This window comes from Passer montanus, unplaced genomic scaffold (assembly GCF_014805655.1).
Source record: "Passer montanus isolate IOZ18808 unplaced genomic scaffold, ASM1480565v1 scaffold77, whole genome shotgun sequence".
Classification (NCBI taxonomy): domain Eukaryota; kingdom Metazoa; phylum Chordata; class Aves; order Passeriformes; family Passeridae; genus Passer; species Passer montanus.
Window position 1 is genome coordinate 2,636,983 of NW_024372923.1, and position 21,342 is coordinate 2,658,324.

Below are 21,342 nucleotides of genomic sequence, written 5' to 3' on the forward strand. Positions count from 1 at the left end.
GGGCTGGGCACCCCAGAGCTGAGGACAGGGCAGTGCCCACAGCCCCGCGTCCCTCTGAGCCCCTGCCCTGCTGGGAGAGCTGCTGCCTCTGCACATCCCTGGGGACGTGTCTGGAAAGGGGCCCAGCTCCCAGGGGTGGCAGTGGGGACACCGACAGTGTCACCAGCCTGGGGACAGGACCCCCGTGCTGATTCCCTGTGGCTGCTGGGCCAGGGCACGGCTCCAGGGGCCTGCTGAGTCCCAGGAAGGGCTGCTCCTTACCCCCCTCTCCAGCAGCATGTCCCTGAAGTGAGTGATCCTCTCCTCCAGGGGCGGCGAGACCCGCGGGGCCGAGCCTTCCTCCCCTGGCTGCTCCTCCTCAGCGCCAGCCGGGCCCGCAGCCTGGCACTCCTCTGTTCTGGACAGGGCAACACAGACAGGGTCAGCTCACCTGCTCGGGATTGCATCCTTGGCTCCTTGAATCCTCCCTGGGACATCCCAGCAGCTCCCAGCTGGGCACCACCCCTGGGGCTGGAGGGGCTGCAGCAGCTCGGGGCCACCAGAGGGATGTGACACCCAAACTCAAGGTGCAGCAAAGTGACAGCTTCCTACAGCCCTTGCCAAGGAGGGGGACCTTAAAGGGGGCATTTTTTCATTGCAAAAATCACAATAAAAGATCCAGTTCAGCACAGCTGTAATAATCCACTGAAGCCTCAGGTTTGGCTTTTCTATTTTCCACATTCTGTGCTGCTTTAGTGTGTGGGGCTGGGTTCACATCAGGGGATGCTGAGCTCTGCACAGAGCAGGGAGACAAAACAATTCCTGCTCCAGCTGGGCACCAAGGACAAATGATCCCAATCCCAGCCCAGGAGCACAAAGCCCGTGGGCTGCAGAGAGAAAAACAAGGATGGGAGTGCAGGGGCTGCAGTGGGGTTGGACACTGCACTGCAATGTGCACATGGAGCAGAGCTGAGCCCAGGGAGAGACCCCGGCAGCGCTCGTGCATTTTGGGGCCATTTGGGTTCATCCTGGGGGCAGCCCTGGCTGGGCTCTGGTGCTGCCCAAGGGGCATCCATGGAGGAGATCCTTTGAGTAAATCCCTGCTTTACTCTGGAGCTCTGCCCTGACTCTGTTCCAGGGCAGCCTGCACATGGGATCAGCAGCACAAAGGCTGTGCCTGCCCTCTCAGAAGGACCTGGCTGGAGCTGGGCACCCTGCACAGCTCAGAGCTGCCTTCAGGAGAGGGTGAGGCACACCTGGGGCTGCTTCTGAGCCTGAGAGCAGGGAAAGCCTGCTGCATTTGAGGGAGGGAAAGCTTTATCCAGTGCCTCTGGAATAACCCACGGCCTTGTCTGTAACCATTTGATAAGGGAAGAGTTTCCCACACAAAACCAGGTAATGTCCAGGAGAAAGGCTGCAGAGAGTCCTGGCTCTGTGAGGACTGGACACAGAATTCTCCCATCATTCACCCACACAGAACCAAAAGTGCTTTAACTTGCCCTTCTTGTACCAGCCCTTGCCACCGTTAGACAGAGACATGGGAACTGTAGAACTTACTTATTTCTCTTGGTTTTGATGCTCAGATCATCATTTTCATCCCCTGGACAAGAGCTAACACACTTGTCTGCTGAAAAGAAAGAAGTCATTATCAGATCTGAATGAGATAAATGGGGATACAAATTCCTCAGATTGACTTCTCTTCCCTGTCTCTGCTGCTCAGGGATTTCCTGGCTTTCACCCCCCACAGAGGGTTCTAGAAATAACAAGTATTTTATAACATCCTCGGAATTGCCTTCATCCAAATGGAAGCAACAGCAATAAAGTGACCATTTCCAGTCAGCAAAATTCCTCATTTTTCATTCATGACATGATTGCTTTAAATCTTATTATTATTTCACCTGATCCTCCCTCCTCCCTTCCCTTCAAAATGCAACTGAAGACATTCCTGCAAAGTCATTTCCGTGCTGGCAGCCTGAAGGATTCCCTGGAGGTGATTCTCCTGCCCCATTTCTCCTCCTGGGATCAGCCAGTCTCAGGCTGCATTCCCAGGAACTCCAGCAGCACCTGGCAGGGCTGGGAAGGTCCAAGAACCCCCAGGCTCCTGAGGCTGCAGAGCAGCTCCAGGGCCAGGTCACCCCCTGGTCAGGCCTGGACACAGGTCCTTGAGGCACTCAGAGCTTGGATTTTCAGGCACAAGGGAAACAAGTCTGAATTCTGAAACCTTTTCTGTTCACCTCTACCAGCTGCAGCTCTCACCAAAACCCCAAAGGACACAGAAGTCAGTCCCTGCAGTGCCTGCACTGGAGGGTCCCCAGCACGTGGGCTGGCAAATATCCATGTGCTGGATCCAGGGATGGGCTTCAGACTCTTGGCTGAGTGCCAAAGGGCCCAAAATTCCTGGGGGAACTCAGTAAGTGACACCAGGACTGGTGTCAACAGGAGTTCTACCAACTGTGCCCAGGGCCAGGCTGGGCACTGGGAGCACCTGGCACAGGGGAAGGTGTCCCTGCCAGGCTGGGGTGGCACTGGGGGGGATTTGGGGTCCCTCCCAGCCCAACCATTCTGTGATTTGGTGACTCCATAGTGCTCATTTTCTATGAATTAGCTGGAAAATCCCTCAGCCCGAGCAGCCAGGCAGACCCTGAGCAGCTGAGGAAGAGATCCCAGCTGATCAATGCTCTGGAATAGCTGAGGAACAGATCCCAGCAGATCAATGCTACGGGCCCTGCAGGAGCTGCCCCCGCTCCCCCATCCATGGGATGGCCTGAAGTTGCCCCATTTGGGAGCAGCCACATCAATCTCCTGGAACAAACACTTGGTGGAGGAGCAGTCACTGAGAAATGAGCAATTTCTCATTTATGCCCCAATTTAAGAAGCACTTGATCCTTCAGCAGAGACAATCCCGAGCATCCCGTGAATAACTTTGCTTGACATATTTTTTTTTTTTTTTAAGATGTTTGATTTGGAAATTCTAATTAAATCTCAGCAGCAGCCACTCAGTTAAATAAATGTGGGAAGCGTTGTTGGGAACACTCAGCTCGTTTGTGTTATTTATTTACTGGAGATTACAAGCTAAGAGAAGAGGTAACAAATAATCCCCTTCACCTCAGAGCTAATCTATACTAATTATGAACTGCTCCAACCCTGAGCAACCACAGGGCCCAATTATAGCAGGGAGGATTAAGACTATTTAACAACAATGGAAGCCATGGCCATAAAAAACCAGGAGCATGAATCAAATCTTTGTGGTAGAGATAATAAATGGAAAGGATGGAGCACAGCAAAAAATAGATTTTTGAAGTGGCACCTATCAGCCCTGAGTTAAGACTCTTCTGTTAATTAATTACAGAGCAGGAACAATGATAGAGACCAGAACAATGACCCTCAGCTTTGTGTCTGGCCATCCCTTGGCAGGAATTCACTGAGCTTGCAGCAGATCCTGCAATTAAAAGCTCTGTTTTCCTCCTGAAGAATGAATTTCAGCAGACAGGCTCTGGAGGAATTTCATCCACAGCTAAAGCTCTTCAAGCCACACACAAATATTATACAGAAATGTATACACAAGCACCTGCTGTGGAAATTCTGAGAGAAAAATGGAATTACAGGCTGTGTCAGCTGGAGGACACAGAGAACCCTCCCTGGAGCTGCTCTTCTGCTGACAGAGAAGCTGAAAATGGCTCACTTCTGTCTCCCTGCAGGCACAGGGCTGGGGGCTCTGCGGGGCTTGCAGGGGTTCTGGGGGGCTTGCAGGGGTTCTGGGGGGTTTGCAGGGGTTCTTTGGGGTTTTCAGGGGTTATTTGGGTTTACAGGGCTTCTTTGGGGTTTATAGCAGTTATTTGGGGTTTATAGCAGTTTTTTGGGGTTTATAGCAGTTATTTGGGGTTTGCAGAGTTTCTTTGGGGTTTGCAGGGGTTCATTGAGGTTTATAACAGTTATTTGGGGTTTGCAGGGGTTCACTGGCAGCTGTCCCCCTGGACCAGAGCCAGTGCCCATCCCTGCTGCCCAGGGGGCACAGGGCAGGTCCCACAGCAGCCTGGCAGTGCCACCAGCCCGATTCAGTTATCAAATACAGCACCTGGAAACAGCCACAACAGTCCTGCTTCTTTCCCCTCGGCTTTTCTCCCTCCCCTCTAAGGAAGGAGCAGCAGCTGGAGGAGGTGGCTGTTCTTTCACCTCCGAAACCAGAATATTCAAGAATCCCGAGCAGCCAGCCACGGCCAGGAGCAGTTCCAAGGGCTGCCACGGCTGATGGCCCCAGCAAGGGACACCCCTCCAGAACGGGCAGTGTGGAGTCTCAGGAGCCCTGGCACGGGACACAGCAGCTCCCAGGAGCAGGGGAGCCTTTCCCCAAAGCTCCCTGCTGGGATTTCCCCCTGCACAGCTGGGCTGGGTGATCCGCAGTGCTTTGGGAGCAGGGAGTGATGGCAGTGCCCACCCTGACCTCGGGCAGGGACTGCCTGCAGGGAGCAGGGAGTGATGGCAGTGCCCACCCTGACCTCGGGCAGGGACTGCCCCAGCAGAGATCCAGCCCCTGCACGAGGCCACTGCTGCTTCTCTGCCACTGAAACAGATTTCTGGACAAGGAGGAGGCCCAGTCCCCAGCCCAGCATTCCAGGGAAAACAAGGAACGTGTGAGGAACATCGATTTTCCCTCCACCGGGAATGCCCCCGGGCCAGCCCTCTGTCTCCGGGCCTCACACCTCCAGGAGCACACCCGGCTCCAGGGGCTCCCGGTGCTCAGGGAGGGGAACAAGGCCAGCTTTGGTTACTTGCTGCAGCCTCCAGCTTGCGCTTGTGCGGGGGGTCCTCGAGCAGCCGCTTGATGTCCCCGCGGTGCCGCAGGTCCAGCGGCCGCTCCCACACCGACAGCTGCATGCTGGGGTTGAAGAAGAACGCCCGGTCATCTCCAGTCCACACCACACACCTGCTCCGGGCGACACACCAGCCTCAGAGCCCGGCCAGGGACCAGCAGCGTGCCCACCGCGGGGCACCGCAGCCCGGGGACACCCGGGGACACCCTGGGACACCTGGGGACACCCGGGGACACACCAGGGATACCTGGGGACACCCCAGGGACACCTGAAAGACATCCTGGGCACACACCAGGGACACCCCAAAGACATCCTGGGCACACACCAGGGATACCTGGGGACACCCTAGGACACTCTGGGGACATCCGGGGACACCCTGGGACACCCCAGGGATACCAGGGGACACCCCAGGGACACCCTAGGCACACCCTGGGACACCCTGAACACACCCAAGACATACCCCAGGGATACCTGGGGACCCCCTGGGACACCTGGGGACATCCGGGGACACCCTGGGCACACACCAGGGATACCCGGGGACAATCCTGAGCACACCCAGGGACACCCTGGGCATACCCCAGACACATCCCAAGGACACCCCAGGGACATTCTGAGCACACCCAGGGACACCCCAAGGACACCCTGGGCATACCCCAGACACTCCCTGCACCAGGCAGGGTCACGCAGTGCCACCAAGGAGCTGGCACAGGCAGGAACTGGCCCTGGCAAGCAGCAGCGTTTACTGGAAGCTGTGCTGCTGTTCCCTGTGCCCCAGCCCAGTGCCAGCTGAGCTGCCCTGCAGGGCCCGGTTTGGCTGCTGCTCCCTCCCTCACCCTCCCCAGGCCACGGGGCATGGGAAAGCTCTGCCAGCCACGCTGCTGAAGGCCCTGGCAGTGCTGTGCCCCTGTGCCAGCCCAGGGAGCTCCTGGGGAGGGCTGGCACAGGGGAAGGGCCCTGGCAGCTGCTCACCACGGCGATCCTGGCACTGGCGCCGATGCCACGGGCTTGTTCCCGCTGGAAGCGCTGTCAGCCTGGCTCAGCAGCTTGAAGGAGTGATCCTGGGGACACAGAGGGATGAGGCAGCAAACACAGCAGTGCCCAGAGCTGCTCCTGGGGTACAAATGCCCCTCAGGCTGCAGGGGGTCATGCTGCGGCCAGAACTGCAGGAGAGGGTTTGTGGACAGCCAGCTGCCTCTGGAGAGCCCAGAGAAATGGGGATTGCAAAAACGCCTCCCCACTTAGAGCAGCACGTGGGAAAAAGCAGCCAAGCAGCTCTGTCCATGCCAGCAGCTCCCATGGCACGGTGGGTGAGGGACAGCCCCGAGGGTGGCACCCCAGGGCAGGAACCAGCCCGGAGCATGGGGTGCTCCCCAGGGCCGGGGGGCCTGTGCCAGCCCTGCTCCTTCCAGCAGCTCCTCTGGGACTGCTCAGGGACATCACCGTGGCAGGAGGGAGTGATTTTCCCCCAGCTGCTCCTCTGTCCCCAGCACACAGCAGAAACATGTCTGGAGCATGGCAAGAGGGAGTGACTGTCCCCAGCACACAGCAGAAACACTGCTGGAGGGAGCCCAGAGGGGGCACCAAGTGATCCCAGGGCTGGAGCCAGGCTGGCACACCTGGGGGGCTCACCTGGAGAGGAGCAGCTCCAGGGAGAGCTCAGAGCCCTGCCAGGGCCTGAAGGGGCTCCAGGAGAGCTGCAGAGGGACTGGGGACAAGGATGGAGGGACAGGACACAGGGAATGGCTCCCAGTGCCAGAGGGCAGGGCTGGATGGGAGATTGGGAATTGGGAATTGTTCCCTGGCAGGGTGGGCAGGGCTGGCACAGGGTGCCCAGAGCAGCTGGGGCTGCCCCTGGATCCCTGGCAGTGCCCAAGGCCAGGCTGGACACTGGGGCTGGAGCACCTGGGACAGGGGAAGGTGTCCCTGCCATGGCAGGGTGGCACTGGGGGGGGTTTGGGGTCCCTTCCCACCCAAAGTGCTCCGGGACTCCGTGGGGACCAAACCAGCCCTGAGTGTCCCCTGACAGTGCCAGAGCTGTGCTCAGCTCCAGGGTAAATGATATCCATGGCTCTTTAAACTCCACACAGGGGAGGATCCCAAGTGTCCAGCCCAGCCCTGACCCGGCTCTGTGCAGCTCAGGGCTCCCGGGGCTCTGGAAGGGGCTCCAGGACACACCTTGTCACTGTCACTGCCCGTGGGGACACTCTTCCTCTCCGTGTGCAGGATCAGCGTCGGGGGGCAGGCGGCTCTGCTCGGGTCCTTGCCACGCTCTGTGAGGGACAGGAGCTCTTTTAATAAATAAACTCACAACAGCAAAGCTGCTGAAGAGCCCCAGACTGCTGCCCGTGGCTCTGAGCCCCAGACTGCCACTCGTCCCCTTTAGTCACATCCCTGTGCCCAGCGTGCATCTGCTCTCCAGAGCCCCCATTTCAGTGGGACACAACCCCAGGACACATCCCCAGGACACAACCCCAGGACACATCCCCAGGACACAACCCAGGACACATCCCCAGGACACAACCCCAGGGACACAACCCAGGACACCACCCAGGACACAACCCAGGACACATGCCCAGAGCTCTGCACTGCCCTGCCTGCTGTCCTGAGCCCCCAGGGGACATCCCCAGGGACACGTCCCCCCCGGCTGGGCAGGGCTGGCTCGTGGCTGGCCTCCAGGATCTCAGGGGGGTTTCCCAACCTGAAGCATTCCCAATTCTCTCGTCGCCCCGGGCACCCCCTGTTCCCAGCCTGGAGGTCCTGCAGTGCTTGGTAACCTCTGTGGGAGTGCCCAGGGAGTGCTGCACCGATTGCCCCTGCAAGCAGGAAATAACATTTCCTCTCTTTACAGAGGGCTGTGTCCAGCCTGAAATCCCAAACCTGAGCTGTCTGCTGCCTGCAGAACCCGTGTGATGGCAGAGGGGACAGCAGGGAAGGCAGGGGGGCAGCAGGGGTGGGACAGAGCCAACATCCCAGCAAAGGAGGCTGCACAGGAAGGCATTGAGAAATATGGGATTGTCTTCATTTGGGGGTGCTTGTCCTCTTCAAACACTTATTTGGGGTCTGAGCTGAGGTGGGCTGGTCCATCCCTCCTGCAGCAGGGGGGAGGGACAGGGTGTGTGACCCCTCTGTACAGTCCCCACTCCCGGGGTGTCCCCTGCCCCTTCCCACGTGTCCCTGGCTGTCCCTGGGTGTCCCAGGCCAGGCTGGACACTGGGGCTGGGAGCAGCTGGGACAGGGGGAGGTGTCCCTGCCATGGCTGGGGTGGGAATGGATGAGATAATGGCATGGGATAATGGGATGGGATAGAGGGATGGGATTCCAGCCCAAACCACTCTGGATTCCATGGGGCAGATTCACCTCAAAATGCTACTCTAGTCATTTCAAAATTCCTCCGGGTACAGAACAGGCCCCCATTTCAACCTGCTTCCCTCGGAATATCTGAGAATAATACAACATGAAATCCGTGACATTTTGCTCCGAAGATGGCTTTATGGGAGCAAAAAAAGAAGATTTACAAACCAGAGCCATTAATTTCCACATTAAAGGAGCCAGGAGCAGGGAGCTGCTGATACACATCAAAAGGGCTCAAAATTCATCTTCCCTCCCTGGGTATCTGGTAATTGGGAATCAAAGCCTTCCCAGGCACTTTGGTGCTCTGGACACAGGAGGTGACACTGGTGTCAGTGCCCCCTCCTGCTGGGAGGGGAAGGACAGCCTGAGCGAGGCGTGGCACAGAGGGTGGCACAGGGCCCCTGCCAGGGGACCAGCAGTGCCCCAGGGAGCCCTGAGAGGGCACGAGCAATGGCCAGGGCCACAGTGGTACTTCTGCACTCTCCAGTGATTTGGAAGCAGCCATGCATTCCATCCCTGTGAAATCCAGGGTGAATTTCACCCCACAGGCACGTGGGCTCCTCAGACAGGAAACATTCCCTGCCTTTGGAAGCTCTGATACAGATCATGGCATGGGTTGGAAGGGACCTTAAATCCCATCCATCCCCCCCTGCTCAGAGCAGGGAGGTGCTGCTGTGGGCACAGAGCCCCTCTACTCCTGAGGCGACAGGAGCAGCAGCCAGGCAGCCTCTGCACCCTCCTGGGACATCTCCCTCTCCTTTTCCTCCTGGGAATCTCCTTCTCCTTTCCCTCCTGTGATCTCCCTCTCCTTTCCCTCCTGTGAATCCCCCTTTCCTTTCCCTCCTGTGAATCCCCCTCTCCTTTCCCTCCTGTGATCCCCCTTTCCTTTCCCTCCTGTGATCTCCCTCTCCTTTCCCTCCTGGGAATCCCCCTTTCCTTTCCCCCCGGCAGCTCCCTCCCAGCACAGCCCAGGGAGCCCCTGGGTGCTGCAGCCATGGGGAGCTCTGCAGCCTGCAGCTCCTTGGGCATTCCCGTGTGGAACACGCTGCCACAGCACTCTGGGCATCAGCACCGAGGAAAGAAGATGGGAATAAAAAATAAAAATAAAAAAAGGAAAAGCAAACAAGCAGTAAAATGAATAACAAAGGGAAGCCCTGAAGGCTGTGCACAGCAGGAGCCATGCAGTTTGACACCTGCAGTTGAGCACTGAGTGTTTGCCCTCAGTGCAAGGGGAACAGGAAAACAATCCGAGGTTGTTCCTCCCTCCTGGCTCGGGGATCCCCTGCAGTGGGGCTGGCTGTGCCAGGGAGGAGCCCAGGGCCCCCTGCTTCCCAAGGGGCACTGTCAGTGTCCCCATGCCCGGAGAGCTCCCCTCCTGTGCCCACGCTGGGAGGGACCCCGAGCACATCTTCACTCTCCCCATGCATTGACTGTCCCCCATCCTCAGTGCCCAAACCGAGCTGCAGCCTGACAGTGGAGCCAGCATGAGACATTTCCAGCTCCTTTTTCACCCCAAAGTCAGCGGCACAGCCAGCACTGCTGAGTTCTGCTCCTGCTGGAGGATGAGGGGAGCTGGAGATAAAGGCTCCTGATTAAAGAGGCTTCTCACCAGCACAGGGACATGAATAATTCACAGCATGGCAAGCAAAGGTGAAGCTGCAAAACTGCCTTGGGTATAGCACACAGGATGTTGGGTGTGATCACAAACATCTCACATCTCGTTAAAAGCAGAATTAGAGAGGAAGGGGAAGAGGGAAGATGGATTCATGCCATGAGGAGCTGTGGACAAGGCATAGTCTAAATTTGTTTTGTAAAAATATGCAGAGGCCAAACCTCCATTAATCTCAAAAAAGTTTAACAGTTTGACTCTTAAGGGTTCCCAAGAACTGGATTTATTAAACACGCACATCCCACACTGTGGGGTTTATCCTCCCCCAGAACCTCCACAGGCCAGCTCTGCCTGTCCCCACAACCTCACGGCTCTGGTGTTTGAGACCACCCAAAACCTTCCCTGACTGATCCCCAGCTCCTCCTCTGCTGGCTCCTACTCAATCCAAGTGTGGGATCCCAGTTCTGCTCCCACCAGGCAGGTCCTGCTCCCATCCAGGCACTGGGATCCCAGCTCTGCTCCCACCAGGCACTGGGATCCCAGCTCCAGGCACTGGGATCCCAGCTCTGCTCCCACCAGCCAGGTCCTGTCCCAGTCCAGGGACACAGCTCCTCCCTGCCCACGCTGCTTTCCCCTTTAATTCTCTGAGCACTCCTGCTGTGCCCTCCAAGTGCTCCTTTCCCCTCTCTGAACAAATCTTGAGCTGAGCTTTTCTCCCCCTGCAGCAAACAGTGCCCACCCTCCCTGTCATTGCTCAGGGGATTTGGAGGAGGAACAGGAGAGGAACCCAGACAAACTCTGTGTTTTGGTGACAAGCTCATTCCATTGCTGGATTTCCCAGGCACACAGCCACCCTGCCCAAGAGCTGCTCTTTGCCACTGCCCTGGAAATCATGAACCACAGCCTGGTTTTTGTTGGGAGGGACCTTAAAGCCTATCCAGTCCCACCCTTGCACTGTCCCAGGCTGCTCCAAGTCCTGCCCAGCCTGGCCCTGGACCCTCGCAGGGCTGGGGCAGCCACAGCTCCCCTGGCGTGGAGGGTCGGGGGTTATGTCTGAACTGATCCCGAGGAATTCCTGATAAACACCTTTTTCCCCCAGAACAGCTCTGGGCAGGTGCCCTCAGGGCCCCGTGGTGCCCCCAGGGTGGCAGTGGCAGCCCCTCCTGGGCAGAGTGGCACAGGTCAGGCAGGGGGGGCAGCAGCCCAGCACAGCCCAGCACGTCTGGGGGTCCCACGCCTGCAGCACGGGGCTCAGCCTGCCTGCGAGGACACGGAGCACGGCATCCCTGCCCTTCCAGCCACGGGCACAGCACCCACCTGCTCGTGCCTGCTCCAGCAGGTTGGTGGCCATGAGGGTGACGGGCGCGGCCAGCGCGGTGACACGGGTGACCTGTGCTGGCACCAGGGGCCCCACGGCACTGTCCAGCCTGGAGGCAGAACCTGCGAGCAGACACAAGGCAGAGGGGAATTTTCCCTGGTAAGTAACAATTCCCTTTAAAACCTCAGCTTTTTGCCCAGCCCTGGCACTGAGGCCGTGGGCAGCGCTGGGCACCCGCTGGGTGCTGCTCTGGCAGCTGCTCTCAGGATCTCAGGGAGCTTTTCCAGCCTCAGTGACTCAGGGAACTCATCTGCTGAGCACATCTCCTGCCCTCAGTGCAGGGTTAAAACAAGGTTTGTGTTCAGCTCGATTCCTGGCCACGATGCCCATGGATCTTCAGCCAATAAACAGCGCCAGAAATTTTAAATTAATGAACATGTGGCCCTCCAAGTAAGAATTTGCCAGGATAGATCAATGCCCTCCCAGCAGGTCACAGCAGGATCAGTGTTCTCATTTTAAACAACACCCCTCTGGTTTCCACTGCTACTCATCACAACTTCTTGGTGTCCCACTCTATCCATGGGAAATTATTTTGCCAATAGTTTAAAAGTGCAGCTTTATCAGGGCCTCACAGTCTGCTGGGCCACGGCCCAAGCAGAAACTCTCTGGTTTGCTCACGTGCATCATTCATGAGGAGCCAGTAACCCAGGGCTGCTGCTGGAGGCAGGCCAGTTAAACCAGGCTCCCCAGTCCTGCAGAAGAATTCCTGCCTGCTGCCACAGGGGAGGTCCAGCCTGGAGCACTCATTCCTAACCTTTTTTATTTTTCCCATATTTTTACAAAACTGGGAAGTTTCTCAGGAGCTGAGCCACACAAGAGCCACCCGAGCCCATGCCCTGGCAGGGCAGAGCCAGGTGTCCCAGAGCAGTGCCCAGCTCCCATTTCCCAGCCACCAGAGCCACTGGCTGTATATTCACAGCTGTACATGCCATCCCTGCTTCAGGGCAGACTGGGAACACCACAGCTCCCAGCACAGTCCAAGCTGCAGGATTTCCTGCAGCTCCTCTCAGCAGGCACAAACAGCTCCCATCCCAGCCTGTGCACATTCTGGAAGAAGATGGATCCCTTCTGAACCCTTCAGCGTGTTGCAAAAGCCCACTCACACACTCTGAACGCTCTCATGGATCTGTGTTCCCACAATTGCAGGTGCCACAGCACAATATTCCAACACAGAACGTGGAATCCCAGCCTGGTGTGGGCTGGAGGGACCCCAAATCCCACCCAGTGCTACCCCAGTGACACCTTCCCCTCTCCCAGGCTGCTCCAAGCCCCATCCTTGGGTTCTCTGAATTCTCTACACCCACAACTGGAATGATTTCCATAACTTGCATAATTATCCCTGCAATTCCACCAGCACTGGAGACGAGCTCTGCTCGCTCCCCAGCTCGGCTTCTGCCGCCTGCTCAAACGTGACGTGCCATTATATAATTTCAGCTGCTTCTTTCTCTTGATTTATTGCCCAATCCAGGAACAATATCAGTGCATCTTTTGATGTGATGGAAGCAATTATGCCACGGCTTCCATCCGCACCAGAGTCAAGTAGATATAAATATATATTTATATACACATATATATGCATTTCATACATGCAGATGGAGTTCAACTGCTTATTTTAATTATAACTGCTGCTCACCAAATAAGCTGGAATGATTTAAGGCAATCTTAACCTTTAAGGAATAAATATTTATGCTTTGGAGCTCTTTGTGCTCATGAAGAGCAGTCTTTGCAATGGATGGCTTTGGAATACAAATCCAGCCTGATGGAGTTGAATGTCACGATGCAATCGCAGCCTCTGCTCTGAACTGAACATAACCTGGGCTGGAATTACACCTGGGTGTGAGCCCACACTCCGTGCTTTATGATTACATTTAGGCCAATGTTGCTCTAAGACAATCCTGAGGAGGGGGAGGGAGGAGCAAAGTGCTCCTGGGAAGTTTTGGGTGCTTGCAGAGCCAGGGCAGGCTGGTGAGCCAGAGGTGCCTCTGGAGAACATCTGCCCATTCCTGGATCCTTGCAGCCATCTCAGCACCTTCACACACAGCCACCCCTCTTCCATGGGCTGCTGCAGGACAGGGGGCCAGGGCAGAGGAGAAGGAGGGGACAGGGTGACAGGGACAGGGTGAGCAGGGACAAGAGCAGGTGAGGAGGGACAGGAGGAGGTGACACGGACAAGGTGAGCAGGGACAGGAGGAGGTGACAGGGACAGGGTGAGCAGGGATAGGAGGAGGTGACAGGGACAGGGTGAGCAGGGACAGGAGGAGGTGAGGAGGGACAGGAGAAGGTGACATGGACAAGGTGAGCAGGGACAGGGACAAGGTGAGCAGGGATAGGAGGAGGTGACAGGGACAAGGTGAGCAGGGACAGGCAGAGGTGAGAGGGACAGGGTGACAGGGACAGGAGGAAGTGACAGGGACAGGAGCAGGTGACATGGACAGGGTGAGCAGGGACAGGAGGAGGTGAGAGGGACAAGGTGAGCAAGGACAGGAGCAGGTGACACGGACAGGGTGAGCAGGGAGGCAGAGGTGACAGGGACAGGGTGACAGGGACAGGAGGGGGTGGGAAGGAGGGCAGGCTGCTCCATGCCCAACACAGATTTATCCCCTGTTCTCTCTGGTGCCTGCCCTGTTTGCCAGGCCCAGCTGGCACTGAGCTCCTGGCAGTGGCATGGCTGAGATCCTCCCCAGCCCCTCCCTGGGCACGGCTGGCACTGAGCTCCTGGCAGTGGCTGTCTGGGATTCGGGGCTGGATCCTTCCCCAGCCCGTGGGATGTGAGCAGTGCCTGTACCAGGAGCCAGCTCCAGGAGCCAGCATCCCCTGCCCGGTGCTGCAGGAGAGCACAGCTCCTCACGCCAGCAGTGCCAGCACTTCCCACGGACCTCCCTCCCTCCTGCAGCCTCTGCGAGCTGGGCTCGAGCGAGACAAAAATCCAGGGCAGAGTTCAGAGCTGCTGCCAGAGAGGAGCAGAGCCCTGAGCACTGAGACGAGGGTGAGGCACCAGCACAGAGCCCTGGCCCAGGTGAGGCAGCCCACAAAGCCCAGCCTGCTGCGCTGAGGGATGGTCCAGGCAGAGCAGAGCGGGCTGCAGGGAGGGGGATCAGGATAAATCCGTATCTCAGCCAATTCTGGCACTTCTGGGACATCACAGGGGAGGAGCTGGCCCACTCCCAGCCCCACGTGGGGACAGCAGCCCAGCTGGGATCAGGAAATGCCACAGTCACTACGGCTGGAAAGGACCTTCAAGACCCTCAAGTCCAGCCAGCAGCACCACCATGGTCACCATTAAGCCATGTCCCCAGGTGCCACATCCACTCTGACACCCTGGGGACTCCACCACTCCCTGTTCCAGTGCTTTGCAGCCCTCCCATGAAAACCTCCCCTCATTTCTGCTCTAAGCTGCCCTGCTGTGGCTGCCTGCCCTTGAGGAGCCCCCAGCACTCACCCTGCTGTACCCCACTGTCCCCAGGCACAGGCAGGAGCACTTGTGACATCCTGGGACACCAGCAGGCAGGCTAATGGGAAGGAGCAGGGAAATCAGTAACTGCAGGCACTGTCTGACAGGCAGGCCCAGAAATGCACCCAGTCATTTTTATTAGAGCTGCTCTCACCTCCTGACCCCAGAAGGTGCTGGAGGTCAGGGCCCAGGGACTTGCTTCATTTAGAAGCACAGTCCATCCTGATGAGATAATCTGGGGCAGTCCTGCCTATCTGCAAAGGACAAGAGAATACTCTTTGCTTGAAAAAAGGAAGAATTGAGCAGCAATTAAAAAAAATCGACTTTTTCCCAAGCAGGCAGCATCCTCCAGCTCCATGCAGGCCCCGAGCTCTGCTCCCCCTTCCCCTCAAGGACACACCACGCTCCTGCTCAAGGCAGCTCCTGCTGGGGAAACACGAGGCTGCCCAGGAGCACCCCTGAGAAATTTCCCTTCCTTCCTCTGCTCCTTTGTAAGGCCCAGCCACGTTCATTAAAACCATTCAGCACTTTCTGAATGTGATTATGCCCTTCCCTGTGCCTCAGCCCGGGGAACGTGTGGAGTTTCCTGAGCAGCAGCTGCCCTTGGCTGCCTGCACAGGCACAGGGCTGCTGGGAGAACACCCCAGCACAGCTGGCACAGCTGGCACGGCACAGCTGCCCTGCCCCAGGGTGAGCTGGAGCTCCCTGGGTGATGGGCAGAGCCCCCAGCCCCTGCAGTGCTTTGGGAGCCAAACCCCCCCAGTGGGGCTGGGAATGGCCATCCCCAATGGCTTGCCCTTTGTGCTGGAGCCAGCCCAGGGTCACAGGGCACGGGGACGGATGGCACAGCTCTGCCCCTCAGTCCAGCTGGCACAGAAACTGCAAACGCAGCAGCCAGGGGCACACAGGGCTGGGCTGGGAGAGGGGGGCACACACAGAATGTACACAACGCCGAGCGCCAGGCTGCTGTGGGCTGCAGGGACCCTAAATCCCCCCCAGGGACACCCAGGGACACCTCCCACTGTCCCAGGTGCTGCCAGGATCCGGGTGAGTCCCCACACAGCCCAGGGGCCGCTTCCATCATCAGTGAGGGAAAAGGAGGAGAATTTTATAAATCAGCCTTTTCTCCTACCCAGGCAGAAGCAGCCCTCAGAACCAGCATTGCTGTTTTGGCAGAATGACCCAAACTGCTCTGCTCTCCTTCATCCACCTGTGCTTTATGCTTGTTTGGGTTTTCCCATTTTCAAACAGAAAAAAGGATACTGAAATTTCTGCTGAAGAGCTCCTTCTCTGCTGCGCTGGGCATGACAAAAAGAATCCTCTCATGACCTGGGGAATGACAAGGAGCTGGAAGGTGAGGGGTGACAGCAGCAGGGATGTTTGGCAAGGCAGAGCAGGCATGGCACAGCCTGGCACTGGCACAGGGCACTTGAGGCCATCACAGGGACTGGGACAAGCAGGATTTTGGCACAGAAATACTTTGGGTTTTTTTAGCTTAAAATTGATGGTATAGAAGCCAAGTCACCCCAATGGATTCCATCAGGTGAATAAATTGCCCTGGAAGGAGGTCAGAAAATGAGTGAAGGGTCTTCTGTCTCTGGTAAAGTGAAAAATAAAAGCATGAGGCACAGAAGTACAGCTGGAGAGAGATTTATGCACAGATAAATCAGTGTGCAGCAGAGCACAAATATGGAGAGACATCTCCAGTGTGTCCCATGGGATGCTTCCGCCCCTGGCAGTGCCCAAGGCCAGGCTGGGCAGGGCTGGGGCAGCCTGGGGCAGTGGGAGCTGTCCCTGCCATGGCACTGGGTGGGATTTCACCCATCCCAACCCATTCCATGTCTGGATCTCCAGCAGATCCCAACCCCTGCTGGCCCCAGCCCGACCCCAGCCCTCCCCAGCAGAGCAGGAGCTGCACTTTTGTTTCTGCAGGATCATCTGGAGCCTTCATTTCAATATGCATTGCCATAACCACTTCAGGAGCTGGTGAATGCTGGAGTAAATTGCTTATTGGAGCGGGAAGGGAAGAAAGTCAGCAAGAATTCCTGAAAATCTGCAGAGTCAGGCCTAAGTGGCAATGAGCACCTTCTGCAGTGAGCTGTGCTGGGGAACATTTCCCTCTCCAATTTCTCCTCCTTTAACAACCTGGTTTTTTGCAATTTCCACCAAATGAGCAGTGAAACGAGGGAAGGCACAGCGGCTTCAAAAGCAAAGTGAAATCAAAGCCAATCAACCCCCCCAAAAGCTGGAGTGTCACATTCAGCCATTGCTTACAGGCCTGTCCTGTACTATCGGTGTTTGAAATATCCCCTGTAAAAAGCAGCCAGGGCAACGCTCCTCCCTGAGGGAGGGGGACACTGCAGGGGGTGGGACAGGATGGCCTTTGAAGGCCCCTCAAAACCAAATTATTCTGTGATTCCATGAGAGTGACAGCAACAGCAGAGCCCCACACCCCAAACCTGCTGGGTTCAGGGGCATGAGGTGTCCACCAAGCCCTGTGAAGTGTCCCTGTGAAGGGATAATCCTGGGAAGCCACAGCTCTGATCACCCCTCAAAGCCCTGCTGCAGCACTTGGGACACCTGGGGAGTCCCAGTTTAAAAATTCCTCAGAGGAATCATTTCAAACAGGGTTTATCACCCCCATTTCCTCTCTTTTTTGGGGGAATGGTTGCTCAAGGCCCTGTGCCCATCCCAGCAAAGCCCTTGCCCAGCCCTGACCTCCTCTGGTGCTGCCCTTGTGATTCCAGGCAGGAATTTCCCCCTTTGTGCCAAATCCCAACATTGGCTTCAACTGGAAAAAAAGAAGTTCAAACTGAAACAAGAAGTCTGTGAGCAGCAGAAGCTAACAGAAAGCATTCCCCAACTTTTAATGAGATTTCTCATCACAGGAGCTGTAAGAGCAGGACTCACCATGACAGAATTGAACCCGACACATTTAATAACAAAAAGAGCAGGATTATTAAACCCCATTCAAGCCTTGCTTAGAAAAGCAAATGATGCAAATCCTCACAGGCTCAGCTCGTGTCCCTGGGTGACTGCTGAGCTGAGCCCTGCTCCAGACCCTGCTGGGCTCAGATCCTCAGCTTCAGGCTGGAAACACAACTCCTGCTGGAGGCTTTCCCTCCCTGCTCCTGCTCTGGAGGGGGAGCAGTCAGGGAGTGCTTGGACAGGGCTCTCAGGCATTGCTGGGCGCCTGTGCCAGCCCAGGAGCTGGGCTGCACCCTCCAGCTTAGGGTGTGCTGTGATCCCAGGTGAAAATCACCTTTTCTCACCTATTTCTGACTGCTCTGCTATGGAGCTGAGTGTGAGACCCCTCCTGCTCTGCCCAGGCAAAGCAGAGCCCCAGGGATGGCTTCTCCTGGGCTTGCTTTGTGCCAAGAGGGACTGGACAGCAAAAGGCACCAGAATTCTATTGGGAGCACAAACCATTCCCTTAGGGACACTTCTGTGGGCATTATCTGGAGTTATGACAAGGTGCTCAGAGTTACTGAGCTGCTCTGGCAAGGTGGGAATGGCACTCCTGCAACGGGATCCCTCACCTCCCAGGACAAACCTGTTATCACCCTTTATCTGTCTCAGATCTGCTGCTCCTCTTGCACCAACGCCTCTCGAGTGAACATTCCCCTGGTTTTCAAAATTCAGCACTCAGATTGAGGAACCCAGCTGGCTTTACTCATTAAAAAGAAGTCTTGGCAGAACTGTGCCCAAAAATGAGACAAATCTCTTCTCTCCACTTGAGAGACCCTGTTCCCAAGTGACAGTGACATTTTACACACTCTGAGCAGTACTGAAACAAAAACCACGGAAACCTTCCCCGGCTGAACGGGGCTGGAGAGCACAAAGGCACGAGAAAAGACAGAAAGGAAGAGGGAAAACGATGGAAAGTCTCCAGCAGGGAGAATCCTCCTCAGCAGGGCACAGCCCACCATGTCCCCGAGGTGCCACCAGGAGTGGGGAGAGCCTGGACGTCTCCTGGGTCTGCAGGCTGGCACAGGGGTCAGACCAAGGCCCCTGCCTCCCTCCCTGCATTACCTCCACACACAGGATGAGATCATCACCACATAATTGATTAAACAATTCATTAATTCCCTGGAACCCTGCACAGGAGATACCACGGCTGTGGCTCCCCCAAGCCACAGGTCAGTGAGCTCTGTCCTTCCCAAGCCTCTGCACCTCCCGCAGCCCAGCAATGCTCCTCTGGACAGCAAACCCTGAGGGAAGTCAGAGACAGGACCCAGAAACTGAGGGAATTCAGAGACAGGGACCGAAAGACTGAGGGAATTCAGAGAAAGGGACCCAAAGACTGAGGGAATTCAGAGACAGAAACCCAAAGAACCCAAACCCTGAGGGAATGCAGAGACAAGAACCCAAACCCTGAGGGAATTCAGAGACAAGAACCCAAACCCTGAGGGAATGCAGAGACAAGAACCCAAACCCTGAGGGAATTCAGAGACAGGAACCCAAACCCTGAGGGAATAATTCAGAGACAAGAACCCAAACCCTGAGGGAATAATTCAGAGACAAGAACCCAAACCCTGAGGGAATAATTCAGAGACAAGAACCCAAACCCTGAGGGAATAATTCAGAGACAAGAGCCTCCAAAGTGGGAAAAAAAGCTGTATTGGATTTTTGGGCAGCTCCTGAGAGCAGCAGCTCCTGCCTTGGGTGACCTCCCTGCCCTCCCAGCAGGGCAGGGCAGCCAGCCCGGATCTAAGACTCCTCCTGAATTATTCATGCAGCCATCACGGAAAATTGGAAAATAAGGCTGGAGGGGCCCAAAGGCACAGCAGGGATTGGTGCTGGGTGTGGCTGGAGGGACTGGGGCTCTCCTGGGCTGGACAGAGCTTCTCCAAGCCCAGGGAGGGGAGGTGGGACCACCCTGTAGCCCAGAGAGCCTCTGCCTACAGCAGGAGGAAAGGGGGTGATGAGGATGGTGATGGTGATGATCACCCCACAGCCTTCATCTCCCACAGCTGTGAGCTCTTCTCACTGCTCTGTCCAGCTCCATTTCCCTAACTTTGATGGTCCTTTTTCAGCCTCACACAAACTCCAGCAGCAAGTTTCCTTCTGCCCTCTGGACAGGATGTAGTTGTGAGAGAATACACTGAATTATGCAGCATCAGACCCCCAGAACCTCCCCTTGCTCCTGTCACAGCACTGTAATTATTTCTGCATGAACCAATCCTTTGTGCTTCAGAGTGAAATCTTCAAGCACTCATTTCTGGGAGGGTTTCAGTCACAAATTAGGTTTGGAATTTTGAGCCCAGCCAGGCAGAAACCAGGAATGTGACTCTCCTGCTCCATTTTTTGGTGGTTTCTGAGTCAGGTTTAAGGTCCCAGGTTCTTGACACCACAGAGGGAGCCCAGTGTGGAACAGGGGCTGGCAGGAGGGATGTTCTGGGGATGACAGAATCCCAGCCTGCTTTGTGTTGGAAGGCCCTTAGAGCCCATCCATGCCACCCCTGCCAGGGCAGGGACACCTCCCACTGTCCCCAAGCCCTGCTCCTTTTCCCTTCCACCATCCCCACGTCCTGCCTGTGCCAACAGAGCTGCAAGTGCAATAAAATCCATGAAATTCCATTTAGTACCCTGGGGAAGCTCCTGTGGCACACTTAAAATTGGGAAATGTAATTAAGTTCCCTTATTTATATTCTGGCCAGGAAGGAAGATTCATTTTACCTCGTTACATTTCTCTACACTTTAGTGGGGCCTGACTGAGGAACGGGGGAGTCACCCAGGAAACATCCACAGCTCCAAAGCAAAACTGGGCACAGACACCAGGAATATCCCTGCGGACTTGGTTCCCACCATCCAGGGGGCTGAACATGACTAATAAATAATAATAATAACAATAACAATAATAATAATAACAATAATACAAACCCTGAGCTCTCAGCCTCACAGACCCCCACATCGTGCCATGGTGCCCTGGAATTTCTATTCCCTCATAAGAAACTCCCAGTCAGGTATTTCTATGTTAATTTTAGTTTCCAAGATGAAGTGCAGCAGCAGTTTGAATGGTTCACAGGACGGTTTGTGGCACAGGGTTTGCTCAGCTCTCAATCCCACTGGACAGAATGTCTGGGGCATTCCAGGGGCCCCTTCTCTTCCAGGGAATGCTGAGATTATCCCCCGCCTAACACACCTCACTGAGAATTGCACCAGGAGGTGCAAGACCCTGCAGATGCAAATCCTGAAAGTGGAGATGAATCCACTGGGATTGTGGGATTTCCTCCTCCACCAGGTTTAGTTTTGCACTGAGTTTACCCCACATCCAGCCCTGATTCAGGCCAAACATTGGGAATATATTAGCTGAAATCCACTCTGTGGCTTCATTTTACAGCATCAAAACCAGTCCCCAGATAGCTGAACAATAACATTGAACACATAAAAAATAATGTCTAAAAAATGCTTTTTCCCCCTCACTAATAAGCAGGACAAAAGCACACAAAGTGACATCACTCCCATCTTTTAGTGGGGCTCAGCAGGAGTTGCTGCCTTGTTCCCCTCTCCAAGTCCCCCAGTATTCCTGCTGGGCCTGAGCCTCCCCTGGGGATTGTTTTGCATCCCAGCACCATTCCACCAAGCCTTGGCCACACCTGCAGCACTCTGAATGCTTTAATTGTATCAATAAATTTCAGGATGCAGCAGCAGCCACCAAAACAAGGTGTTCCCTCAGCTGTGATTTAAAACTCACGGGATGCTCACAGGAATTCTCATCCATTCCTCTTCTGGAGAGGGGCAAGCAAGGGTTCCTGTGGAA

General features: G+C 55.9%; 1 protein-coding gene across 1 annotated transcript in view; it reads right to left on the reverse strand.

Annotated features, from left to right (window-relative positions):
- TCERG1L (transcription elongation regulator 1 like) overlaps nucleotides 1-21,342 on the reverse strand; it is a 44,537-nt gene that overhangs the window by 7,053 nt on the left and 16,142 nt on the right. Inside the window, exons 6-11 of the mRNA XM_039731382.1 lie at nucleotides 11,068-11,190; nucleotides 6,966-7,060; nucleotides 5,760-5,848; nucleotides 4,749-4,903; nucleotides 1,537-1,606; nucleotides 262-397 (exon numbers count right to left, since the gene is read on the reverse strand). Coding sequence (XP_039587316.1) covers nucleotides 262-397; nucleotides 1,537-1,606; nucleotides 4,749-4,903; nucleotides 5,760-5,848; nucleotides 6,966-7,060; nucleotides 11,068-11,190 — 668 coding nt within the window. The remainder of the gene's footprint in view (nucleotides 1-261; nucleotides 398-1,536; nucleotides 1,607-4,748; nucleotides 4,904-5,759; nucleotides 5,849-6,965; nucleotides 7,061-11,067; nucleotides 11,191-21,342) is intronic.